We start from the raw sequence: 13,239 nt of genomic DNA, 5'->3' as shown, positions 1-13,239 counted from the left end.
TTGAGCGGCTGCCTTCGGCTCAGGTCATGATCCCAGCGTCCTGGGATCGAGTCCCGCATCGGGCTCCTTGCTTGGCGGGGAGCCTGCTTCTCCCTCTGCCTCTGCCTGCCACTCTGTCTGCCTGTGCTTGCTCTCGCTTCTCTCTCTATGACAAATAAATAAATAAAATCTTTAAAAAAAAAACTCCTTTCAAAATAGGCAGCCTAGAAAATTACTGTCCCTGAGTTCTTCTAACTCAGAGTTCCCAAAAAGGATGGTATGTGTATACTGGTAGTATGCATGATGGTCTTAGATAATACACAGTCTTTCTTAATTTAATACTTGTTTTAATGTCATTTAGAAAAAAACATGTAACTAGGATATAAAGCCCTTGTTAAGGTAAGGTAAAGTTTGAAAAGTTAGTTGTTTAAAGAAAAATATTTTGTAAATAATAGCGCAGATCTCAACCAAACACTCAGAATCACAAAGGTAGTACAGAGTGACTTAGATGCAGAAAATGTATCCTTTTTATTAGGCATAAGTCTGTGGTCAAGGCCAAAGCTCCTTGTGAGATCAGGAAAGGCCAGAAGGGAATCCAAGTGGCCTGTTGGACTCACTGAAAACGGGATAATTTGTACTCATTTTATTGAAAAATACCCATTAAACAATTGAGTGCTCACTGTATTTTTTCCAGGGGTAGACCCAAGAATTTAAGTGCATAATTTATAAACCAGAATTACTTACTGACATTTTTGCAACACTGAGAAGTTCCCTTCAAAGTCTCTGCAGCCATACCTTAGGATTTCTCTAGTTAGAACTAACCTCATCACACTGAGTTAAAGACTGACCAACACTATAAATGATAATATTATGGCTTTAAAAAGGCTTAATCTGTTCAACTGCATATAAAAAGGAAAGATTACAAATTTTTGAAATTTCAAGCTGTTCAAGTTAAAGCTATCATTTCTTTCTTACATGTTATTAGAACATGTAATACCCTAAACTTCAAAAAAAAAAGTTTTAAACTTAAAAATAAAAAGTATACAGGCACACCTCAGAGATCTTGCATGTTCAGTTCCAGTTCACTTCAATAAAGTGGGTATCTCAGTAAAGCAAGTCAAACTACTATTGTGGTTTCCTAGTGCACATAAAGTTATGTTTATACTATACTGTAGTCCAGTAAGCGTGCATTAGTATTATTTTAAAAAAGATGTACATACTTAATTTTAAAATACTTCATTGATAAAAAATCCTAACCATCATCTGAGCTTTCTTAGCTTTCATCTTTTTACCAGTGGAGGATCAAGCCTAAATGATGATGGCAGCCAACTGGTCAGGGGGGCAGTTGCTGAAGGCTAGGGTGGCTAAGGCAATGTCTTAAAATAAAACAACAATAAAGTCTGCCACATTGATTGATTTTTCCTTTCATGAGTGCTTTCTCTGTAGCTTGTGATGCTGTTCAATAGTACTTAACCCACAGGAAAATTTCTTTCAAACTTGCAATCAGTCCTCTCAAACCCTATAGCTGTTTTACCAAGTTAAGTTTTTATTTATTTATTTATTTATTTGACAGAGAGAAATCACAAGTAGATGGAGAGGCAGGCAGAGAGAGAGAGGGAAGCAGGCTCCCTGCTGAGCAGAGAGCCCGATGCGGAACTCGATCCCAGGACCCTGAGATCATGACCTGAGCCGAAGGCAGCGGCTTAACCACTGAGCCACCCAGGCGCCCTTACCAAGTTAAGTTTTTATAATTTTCTACATTCATTGTTGTTATTTCAACAATCTTCATAGCATCTTCACCAGCAGTAGATTCCATCTTCAGAAACCACTTTCTTTGCTCAACCATGAGAAGCAATTCTTCATTTATTCAAATTTTATCATGAGATTGGAGCATTTCAGTCACATCTTAAGGCTACACTTGTAATTCTAGTTCTCTTGCTGTTTCTACCACATTTGCAGTTACATACTCCACTGAAGTCTTCAGCCCCTCACAGTTATATACAAGGGCTGAAATCTACTTCTTTCAAACTCCAGTTCATGTTGATTATTTTGACCTCTTCACACAAATCCTAAATATCCTTCAAGGCATCTAGAATGGTGAATCTTTTCCAGGAGGTTTTCAACTGACTTTGCCCATATCTATCAGAGGATTCACTCTGTGGCAGCTATAGCCTTATGAAATGTATTTCATAAATAAGATTTGAAATTCAAAATTACTTTTTTTTAAAAGATTTTATTTATTTGACAGAGAGATCACAAGTAGGCAGAGGCAGCTAAGAGGGAGGGGGAAGCAGGCTCCCCACTGAGCAGAGAGCCCGATGTGGGGCTTGATCCCAGGACCCTGGGATCATGACCTGAGCCAAAAGCAGAGGCTTAACCCACTGAGCCACCCAGACACCCCTCAAAATAACTTCTGGATCCATGGGCTGCAGAATGGATGCTGTATTAGGAGACATGAAAACAACATTCACCGCATTGTACATTTCCATCAGAGCTCTTGGATGACCAGGTGCATTGTCAATGAACAATATTTTGAAAGAAACTTTTTTCTTCCTGAGCAGTAGTTCTCAACAGTGATCTTAAAATATTCAGCAGACCATTTTGTGAACAGATGTGCAGCCATTCAGGCTTTGTTCTTCCATTTATACAGCACAAACAAAGTAGATTCAGCATAATTCTTTAAGGCCCTAGGATATTCAGGATGGTAAATGTGCACTGGCTTCAATTTAAAGTTACCAGCTACACTAACCCCTAATAAGAGAGTCAGGCTGTCCTTTCGAAGATTTGAAGCCAATCATTGACTTCTCCTCTCTAGCAATGAAAAGTCCTAGATGGCATTCTTTTTAAGAAGCTGTTTTGTCTATATTGAAAATCTATGGTTTAATGTAGTTACCTTCATGAATTCTCTCAGCTAAATTATCTGTATAACTTACTGCAACTTCTGTATCAGCACTTACTGCTTCATCTTCACTGTTACGTTATGGAGATGGCTTCTTTCCTTAAACCTCATGAACCAACCTCTGCTAGCTTCAGACTTTTCCTCTGTAGCTTCCTCACCTTCCTCAGCCTTCATCAAATTGAAGAGAGTTAGGGCCTTGCTCTGGATTAGGCTTTGACTTGAGGGAATGTTGTGGTTTGTTTGATCTTCTATCCAGACCACTCAAACTTTCTCCATATTAACAACAATGCTGTTTCACTTTTTTGTCAGGTGTATGTTCACTGGAGTAGCACTTTTAATTTCCTTCAAGAATTCTTTCTTTGCATTCACAACCTGGCTGAATGACTGGCACTAGAGGCCTAGCTTTTGGCCTCTCTCACTATTTTGAACTTTGAACATGCCTTCCTCACTAAGCTTAATCATTTCTAGCTTTCTATTTACAGTGAAAGACATGCAACTCTTCTTTTCTTTTCATCGGAACATGTAGAGGCCATTGCAGGATTATGCAGGATTATTAATTAGCTTATTTCAATATTTTTGTGTCTCAGGGAATAACCAGACCTGAGGAGACAGAAAGAGATGGAGGACTAGCCACTCGTTAGAGCAGTCAGAACAGATACGTTATTTATCAATTAAGTTTGCCATCTTATGTGAGCATCTTGGACAACTGATCACAGATCACCGTAATATAAATAAATATAAAATAAATAAATATAATAATATTATTATATTACATTTATAATAAATAAATATAAAAACAATGAAGGGACGCCTGGGTGGCGCAGTTGGTTAAACGACTGCCTCCGGCTCAGGGCGTGATCCTGGAGTCCCGGGATCGAGTCCCACATCGGGCTCCCAGCTCCATGGGGAGTCTGCTTCTCCCTCTGACCTTCTCCTCGCTCATGCTCTCTCTCACTGTCTCTCTCTCTCAAATAAATAAAATAAAATCTTAAAAAAAAATTTAAAAAAAAAAATAAAATAAAAACAATGAAAAAGTCAAATATATTACAAGAATTGCCAAAATGTATCACAGAGACACAAAGGAAGCAAATGCTATTAGAAAAATGGCACTGTTACACTGGCTCAACACAGAGTTGCCACAAACCTTCAATTTGCAAATACCACATGATCTGTGAAGTACAGTAAATGGAAGTACAATAAAACAAGGCATACCTGTACTTACCCTGAATGATTTGTTACCAAAAGGTAGGGATTCTCCATAGTATCGATGTTCTGCAAACACCAACATAGCCTTCAGTTGATCAGCCACATCCCACATGAACCCCTGGGAAGAATTTACAAATATTTTACAGGATAAAAACCAGGATGTGAAAAAAATCATCAAACCTTTTGGCAACTCCTATGAAACGAATATTAAACCAGACCAAAAAGAACTCTGAGAAGCTGCATAATTTATGTTTGTTTTACAGATAAAAAATTATTGTTTCATTGTTGCACATCAATCTCATACTACGTTAGAGTGAAACAATAAAAAATAAGCTCAAGTTACTCAAACACCAGTCATTCCAACTCTCCTTATTCTAACACTCTAGCTGTAGGATCAATATTGTGTTGAAAATAGTCTTCAAATTGCCCTGTGTACCAGTCTAGGAAAGAACTCAGGATGTCTAAGTTACCTGCCTACTCATAAACATTCACAACATAAAAGAAAAAAAAAACAATAAAAATAAGCATACTGGACTCCCTTGGGTTCCATATTATCTTATTTGCTTGGAAATAAGCAGTAGCTAACAAAGGCCAGTAATAGCTGAGTGCTTACAATGCGTCAGGCACTGTTCTAAATACTTCATATAAAGTAATTCACTTAATTATCACAACAATCTAGGAGACAGGCACTTTTATTATCCCCATTTTAGAGACAGGGACACTGAGACACAGTAGTTTAAATATCCTATGACAGTCAACACAACTAGAAAGTGGCAGAGCCAAGAACTGAACACTGGCTTGCTGGCTTCATAGCACAATCAGCCAGTGCGTTTGACCTCCTTATGTCCACACTTAATGCTTGTGATTAATCAATCACTGCATTTTTTTCATTTACCTCAAATGGTGCCCTCAGAATTCTTCTTGACAAAGCACTCTAGGCAGCCAACATCAATCGATTAGATTAAGATTTAGCACAGATTAAAACTATTTGTCATTCGTAGGGCACACTCTTGTTTTTTAATGAACTGCTGCTCCCTACCAATAACTAAGAAATTTCTAAAAGGTTTTGTTAATTTCGATCAATAAATGAACAATTAAAAGATCTGCGTGCATGTGCTGATGGAGAATTTAAACTGTTATCTGTGATGGTTTCAATAAACCTTACTTTCTCTCTTAATACGTTGCCCAGTCCCTGCCATTTATCTGCAGATTCTGTAATAAGGCAGCTCAAGCATGCTCTCCTCTACCTACTGATCACCGGCACTGCTGATCACTCCCCGCTTCTCAACACCACCGTGCTAGGCATAGCTCTCTATTACCATGTTGCAATATTTGCTTATATGTATGTCTTACCCTACCAGATTATGAGCTTCTTAAGGGTAAGGATCATCTATCAAAATAGCCACACCTCTGGGGAGCTGACCTCAGGCTTTTAAAGGAAGCAATTTAAGTGAACTGATATGCATTATAATAAGTGATTATTTGCCTGTATCTATTTCAGGGTATTTGTATTTTTCAGAAGAGGTCCATGTAATATATTAACATTTAATAATAGTATAGCATTGTCCTAAGTTCCTAATTCTTATTTAGTCCTCACAGCGACTCTATGAACCAGATTATTAAAATACCCATTTAGCGCATAAGAAAACTGAGGCACAGAATAAGAAACTACCCAAAGTCACAAAGCATAATGGTAAAACAAGAATTCAATCCTTATCAGTCCTAATCAGTCTAATCACTCCTGACATTCTGCTACACTGTCTGTTAATAGATGAATGTCCAGAATATATGAATATGCAACCAGAACATTTTAGTATGTACAGGGATGTGTCTAGGGCTGGGAAAAAACTGGGATCCTCCTAAGATCTACCTTTAGTCCCTTCCTGAATTGCTTCAACACTGAGTGGCTCTTCCTCTCTACCACTTCTGAGGCAAGCCTGAAATTATGCTGCAGTGTCTGTCAGAGCAGTGGAGGGAGGAGCAGCTGCCTGTTTATTAATTCTATAAAGAAAAGGAGGGAGCACACAGGTGGCTCAGTTAAGTGTCTGACTTTTAAAATTTTTTTTAATTTTTTCATTTATTCTTATTTTTAATTTTTTTTTTAAGTGTCTGACTCTTGATTTCAGCTGAGGTCATGATCTCAGGGTCATGAGACTGAGCCCCAAGTTGCGCTCTACACTGAATGTGGAGCCTGCTTAAAATTCTCTCTCTTCCACTCTTTCCTCCTACCCTCCCATTTATTCTCTCTCTCTCAAAAAAAAAAAGGAAGAGGAGGAGGAAGTGGGGGAGGAGCTGGAAAAATAACTGGACAGGAGAAGCTGCCCCATGGCCTTGGCATAAATAGGAAGTCACATAAGAGAAAGAAAAAAAAGCTAAAGCAGCCTCAGTTGTTCAATAGAAAAAGCAAGCAGGAATCTGATGGAAAATAAATCTTAACTTCATTTGTCACTGATGTAAGAAAAACAGACATCCTAAGATCTAATTTCTCAGGAAATTACTTTATTTTCAACTAACATATTTAGACTCAATATTCCTAAGGAAATAATCAGAAATGGGAAATCCAATAACAGATTAATTGGGTTCATATCTTTACTTCCAATTCAGTGTAGTTCAACACACATTTACTGAGACCTCCTGAATACTAGGCACCACTGCCAGACATTGGCAGTGGAGAAAATATAATTCAATCTTCACTTTAAGGTAATTCACAGACTAGCTTTTTGGTAGGAAGTTGACATCTTCTAGTCACAGTTTTGGAATACAAAAAAGGAAAATTTCTTCCTTTCAAATTAAATGTTGTTAATGGATTTAAGTGTTATTATAAAAGATGATGGGATGTACAGTCAGGGAAGCAAGCTGACATCTATACAATTTTTTAACCCTCACAAATATAAGAAAAATAGAACAGGAAAGCTAAAATCCTATTTGACAATCAAACTTGCATTTTTTTTTTCTTATTTGCCCTGGCTTTGTTTAGGTTTTATCCATTTATTCATTTAACAAATATTTATTGAGCACCAATTATATCCCTTAGCACAGTTTTAGACTGAATACACAACACTGAACAAACAAAAATCACACCCTTGTGTTTATATTTACATTGACCATAATCAAAACAAACAAAAACCAAAAAAACCTATATGCAGTAACATTTTTTAAAAGATTTTATTTATTTATTTGACAGAGAGACAGCACAGGCAGGGGGAACTGCAGGCAGAGGGAGAGTGAGAAGCAGGCTTCCAGATGAGCAAGGCGCACAATGTAGGGCTCAATCCCAGGACTCAAGGAACATGACCTGACTGAAGACCGATGCTTAACTGGGCCACCCAGATGCCTCTGCAATAACATTCTTATTCCCATGTCCCTCATATCCTTATTCACTCTAGAATCAAGACAAAATTTTTTAGAAATGTACAATTCAACTATCCAAAAATACTTTCATGTATAATTCTTTAAGGCAGAACACACAGGCTTATTGGACATCTGTATTCAATCTTTTGTGATCTGCCCACTTGTATGCTTCTGCCATTTTTCTATTATTAGTGAGTTTTATCTGTTATTTTCTAAAGAGCTTCACAATTAGCTACAATGATACTTGGTCATACATACAGCAAAACACATTTTTTTCCAGTTTGCCATAATAAAAGGCAAACTGAGCATAAGAATTTGCACATACCGTATTATTACAAAACCAGGTAATGTCCCCTTCATTACCAGTGTAGAAAAGTATTGATCCACCATTTTTCTTCCAGTATGCATCAGCTATTAGGTACCGCTGTTTAAAAGTTTTATCAGCACTAAATCCAAAATGGTCAACCTAAGAGAAAAACACAGTAGACAAATTTCAGAGGAGAGTAATTTAATGAGAACAAAAAAAGTAATTAAGTTTATTCTTCCATTAAGATCAACCTATGTTACAAAAATAACCACAAAACTTTTTTTTTAATTTCTTTTCAGTGGTCCAGAATTCATTGTGCACCACACCTAATCACAAAACTTTTTAAACTTCATTTGATTTTAGTCACAGTAGTAATACTGGCACTGTTATTTTGAAATTACTTTCTTTATACTGTAAGATAAAAAAATGTTAGGGGCACCTGGCTGGCTCATTTGGTAGAGCATGTAACTCTTGATCTCAGGGTCATGAGTTCATGCTCCATACTGGGTGTGAAACTTACTTAAAACAACAACAACAACAACAACAACAAAACCCAACAGGGGTTCCTGGATGTCTTGGCCAGTTAAGCATCTGCTTTCAGCTCAGGCCTCAGATAATGATCAGTCCTAGGATTGTGCCCTGTGTGGGCTCCTGGCTCAGCAGGGAGTCTGTTTCTCCCTCTCCTTCTACCCCTCTACCCCACTGTGTGCAAGCGCGCGCGCTCTCTCTCTCTCTCTCTCAAATAAATAAATAAAATCTTTAAAAAACAACAACAATAAAAAACAGTGTAAGAGAATTTTCAGTGTAAGAGAAGAGATAACAATTATAAAGGAGGTATTTAAAAAACAGTAATTAAAACAGAACTGGAAACAGAGATTCGAATCCATTAACTTTTAAAATACATATATCCCTGGGGCGCCTGGATGGCTCAGCTGATTGAGCATCTACTTTCCACTCAGGTCGGATCCCCAGCACCTGGGATGGCCCTGCTCAGTGGGGAGTCTGCTTATCCCATTCCCTCTGCCACTCCCCCTGCTTATGTGACCATTCACTCTGAAATAAATAAAATCTTTTAAAAAATACAGATATCCCTTACCATCTGTATTTTCATTAGCTGATTGAAACATTCAATTCACAAAAATCTACTAGTTCAGAAGGATATCAAAAAAGAAAAAACAAAATATATAGTCATTTGTCACCACTTAAGGTGCCTATTAAACCAACTTAGAAATTGGGAATACAAAAATAAAAAACTCAACATTTAACCTCCCTTTCCAGTGGAATTGTGTTTCAAAATATCAAATAGTCCCAGTTAATGAAAAAGAGCTGTGTTCAATTAAATGTCAGCTAAAGCAGAAGGAATGACAAAATTAGACAAATGAGTTTTGCAAACCCTTATGAAGTTACTGATTTGGGCAAAAATTACCACATGGTATTAAAAACATTAGGAAAATGAATGACAGGGAAACGAAGATTTGTATTAGGACCAAAGTAACACCATGGAGAGTACCTTCTTGTCACATAACAAAATGTAATTTTATTTTATTTATTTTTTTTTTTAAAGATTTTATTTATTTATTTGAGAGAGAGACAGTGAGAGAGAGCATGAGCGAGGAGAAGGTCAGAGAGCGAAGCAGACTCCCCATGGAGCTGGGAGCCTGATGTGGGACTCGATCCCGGGACTCCAGGATCACGCTCTGAGCCAAAGGCAGTCGTCCAACCAACTGCGCCACCCAGGCGTCCCACAAAATGTAATTTTACAATGGAAGGATCAGACTGTCATCACCTCAATCTACTGATCGAAATTAGCATCACTACCAGCGGGCCAGGCATGGATTATGCACTTCCTCAGGTGGTACAAGAAAAGCAAATATCACCAAATTTCACCTATAATAAAATCCTGCCAAAAATGTTCAACTTGTAACTTTTTCCAGCCTTCAGATCTGATTTCTTTTAGATCTAATTTCCTGTTTGTACAGAACAGGATATACACAAGGTAGATGAACAAAATAAAGACACTGTGAATAAGCAATCAGACAAATCCAAACGTGGGATAAGACAATGGTAAGGCAATGTAATGATAAATACTAAACTTTAAGGAACAAAATACCCAGATGCAATGCATGATTCCAGGTTGTATTCTGGTTCAAAGAAGTGATAATTTAGGGACAATTAGGTTAATGTGAATATGGACTAGGTATTAGACAATACTAATGACTCATTAATTTTGTTAGGAGTGATCATATTGTGGCTACATAAGTAAACATTTTTGTTTTTTACAGCTGTACGTTGAATGATTTAGAGATAGAATGTCATGCTGTCTGCAATTTACCTGAAAATATTTCAGCACAAAAAAGTAAGATGAATTTAAAGGAAGAAAATTTAATTTATACTGAAAGAGAAAAAAAAAAGGACACTGAGACTTTGCAAGACTTACTATAAACCATGTCCAAATGATAAAAATGACAATAGTTTTAAGCTTAAAACAAACTTTACATTTTGTGATTTTTTTTACCCTTCCCTTAATAAACTCACCATTTTAAATATAATTATCAAATCCTACAACATGAAATATTCATGTGCAACTACCTAAATTTATAGTGTTATCCACAGTACAGAGTCCCACTGAGCCTCTAGGATCATGGGGCTGCATTTCCCCAGTACTATGGAGACAGAAGTGAAACTGCTGCATCTGGTGTGGGGTAGACCTGTACCTCAGTGCTGCTCCAGTGCTGCTTCAGACTGTCTGGTTCAGACCTAAACCAAGCTCTGCAAGACTTACCTAGGTCCTTCTAAAACAGATGGGACTCCTCATACCTAGTTCCATCTACCCACACATATCTACTTCACAGTATTCCAGAGGTCCCAAACATGCAAGTTTCTCAAAACTGCACTAACTGTATACTTTCTGATGACCATGATCATCATTACACATAGTCCTAAAATATAAGCTATTCTAATCCAAAATCTGCCTACCTCGAGAAAATAAAGTTTGTACAGAACAGGCATATGATAATGATGTCCATGTGCTAAAAAATCCCTCCCATTTTATATGCTAGTTTAACATATATAACCAATCACTCATTCAACAAGCATCTATTGAATCGCCAAGCTCCTGTTCTGGGCCAAGATGTAAGCTTCAGGCAATGGGATAAAGTGTTGGCTGAGCCATAACACCTACACTTAATTTAAATGAATTCAAGTATACCCATTCACCTAAAAAAAATGGAGAGCAAGAGAGACAGTGGAGGGAAGACAAGTGATCCTACTTGCCTCCATTCAATTAGTACAGCAGTCCTCCATTCGAAGTCCCTACAAGTCAGAATCAGCATCACCTGAGAATCTCTTAAAAATGCAAATGCTCTGGCAGAATCCCAGACCTACTGAGTCCGAAACTGTGGAGAGTAGAATGCAGTAGTCTGTGATGCTGATGTACAGCTGAAGTTTTGAGTTAGCCTAAGCCTAAGCCCTCAAATAGGAGATGAATCTGCTATTCTTTCTTTTGATCTAGGTTTCGGAATACCTCTAATACTATAAGCATCAAACCATGGTGAATGAGAGTCTGGTGTTTAAAGATGTGCATTACCACCCAACATGGCCCCCAAATACAAGCCAGCCTCATCATTTGAAGCTCAACAGGAAAAATCATGATCTGTTTCACCAAAGAAGGAAAGACTAGCTGTGCTGGACCTACAGAAAGGAGGTACATGGCTCTCTAACAAGACACCTTACCGTGGGATTCTCAGAGATTATTCCACTGTAGTGGTTTTCACCTTACCTACTGACTTTAGAACCCAGGCTTCTTGTAAAATGCGACACTGCTATACCCTTAAAAAGTAGCCCACCAAAAAAAAATATTTCAATAATCCAGTTTAAAGGTTTCAAATTTGAAAACATGGGTATGTGTTTATATATAGGATGTTAAACATAAATGGTAAAAAAACTCTTGTCAGAGGAAAGCTTCTATCTAGAATTATAAGGGTCACCAAAACTTTAGAACAAGAGAAAGTCAAACTTCTTTGTGTGACTACTGTCTGGCCATGCCTGCTCCTAATAATTTGGCCCTAATTGTTTGAATTGGGAGAAAAAAGGAACTCTGGTATGGTAGAAAGAAAGCAGGTTTGAGAGTTAATAGACCTGCACTTGAATCCCTATTGTGAGACCTCAGGCAAGTCACTTCACCTCTCTGAGCCCAGTATCTTCCTATATAAAATAAGAGTAACACACAATTTAAAGGATTGCTGTGAGGATTAGAGAAAATGTATCTAAAGTGCTAGGTATAGCTTCTAATATACAGTAAGGACTCAATAAATGTTAGTTCTCCTCTCCATCCCCTTTGCAAACCACCCTAAGCTTAGAATACTTAGATAGGGTAAATAAGGTGGAGGGAGATGATAAAGCTCTTTACAAAAGAAAAAAGAAGTTCATATAATCGTAAGAAGTACCCCCAGAATGTCAAAATCTCCTTTTTTTTTTTTAAGTGTTTCACCTAAATATTAAATAGTTAGAAAACAGGCCATGAAATCTTCTTTGCAAAACATTAGTTTAGGGAATTTTCTTGGCTCCTTCCTATGATCAAGAACATCAATTTCAGGCTACATAACTGCAGATAGCTTCCAATAACTAACAGCTTCGCACACTAGGGGCAGTGTGCCCTCTGCCGTTGAGAACTGGGACCCACATACCACTTTCAGCTCTGTGTTCCTGAATAAAGAGATTCTATAAATCACAACAAAAAAAGGGACAAGGGCTTTATAAACCATTTGCTCTGTGTCATTCAACTGAAGAAACTGCACTCAAGGACATCAAGTGACTTTGCCAAGGTCACAAGTTAGAGGAAGAGGTGGAACTTGTAATTATTTTTGCAATTTGGTTTATTGAAATAACTAAAATAAATAATAGTGCTGTAGAAGCAATAAAACATGACCTCAAAAAAGAAACACACCTCTAGTCACATAAACTAGTCCTTTCTAAAATGCAGTCCAAGAAATTTCAAGAAATACTCTCTCCTTCACCTTGTAGAGAAGAGATCTGTCAGAATGTGTAGGCAAAAAGGAACAAAGAGAACATCCTTTAAATAAAATATACTGCAGCAAAATTAATTATTTTCATTAACTTCAAAACTATTCAAGAATAAAGTTCATATCCAGAAAAGTCCATGAGAACATTACACTAACCTGTGTAACACTAACATGACACAGGGGAGAAGGGAATGCAAATAACACAGAGCATGAACTACACACCTGGCACCACGCTGGTGCCTTATAAAGATCATGTCCTCCCCGCAGTTACCCTCTGGGGCACTTACATTACACTAGTTTTATAAAAAGGTGCCGACACTTAGAAAGGCGGATAATTTGCCCAAGATAACATAACTAATAAATAAAAATCAAATGTAATTTTTTTTTAAGATTCTATCTATTAATTTGACAGAGAGAGAGGGAGAGCATAAACAGGGAGCAGCAGGCAGAGTGAAAGAGAGAAGCAGGCTCCCCAC

The 13,239-nt window shown here is 37.4% G+C and overlaps 1 protein-coding gene and 1 pseudogene across 3 annotated transcripts in view; both read right to left on the bottom strand.

Moving 5' to 3' along the window:
- The window catches only part of LOC122912538 (prolylcarboxypeptidase), a 72,126-nt gene that overhangs the window by 26,577 nt on the left and 32,310 nt on the right, over window positions 1-13,239 (bottom strand). For all 3 annotated transcript variants that reach the window (XM_044258438.1, XM_044258437.1, XM_044258439.1), the window contains exons 3-4: window positions 7,761-7,901; window positions 4,101-4,202 (exon numbers count right to left, since the gene is read on the bottom strand). In XM_044258438.1, coding sequence (XP_044114373.1) covers window positions 4,101-4,202; window positions 7,761-7,901 — 243 coding nt within the window. The remainder of the gene's footprint in view (window positions 1-4,100; window positions 4,203-7,760; window positions 7,902-13,239) is intronic.
- Window positions 1,239-3,468, bottom strand: LOC122914631 (annotated as a pseudogene).

Source organism: Neovison vison, chromosome 7 (genome assembly GCF_020171115.1).
Source record: "Neovison vison isolate M4711 chromosome 7, ASM_NN_V1, whole genome shotgun sequence".
Lineage (NCBI taxonomy): Eukaryota > Metazoa > Chordata > Mammalia > Carnivora > Mustelidae > Neogale > Neogale vison.
Note: the sequence above shows the minus strand (reverse complement) of the source record. Positions and strands in the feature narration are given on the sequence as shown.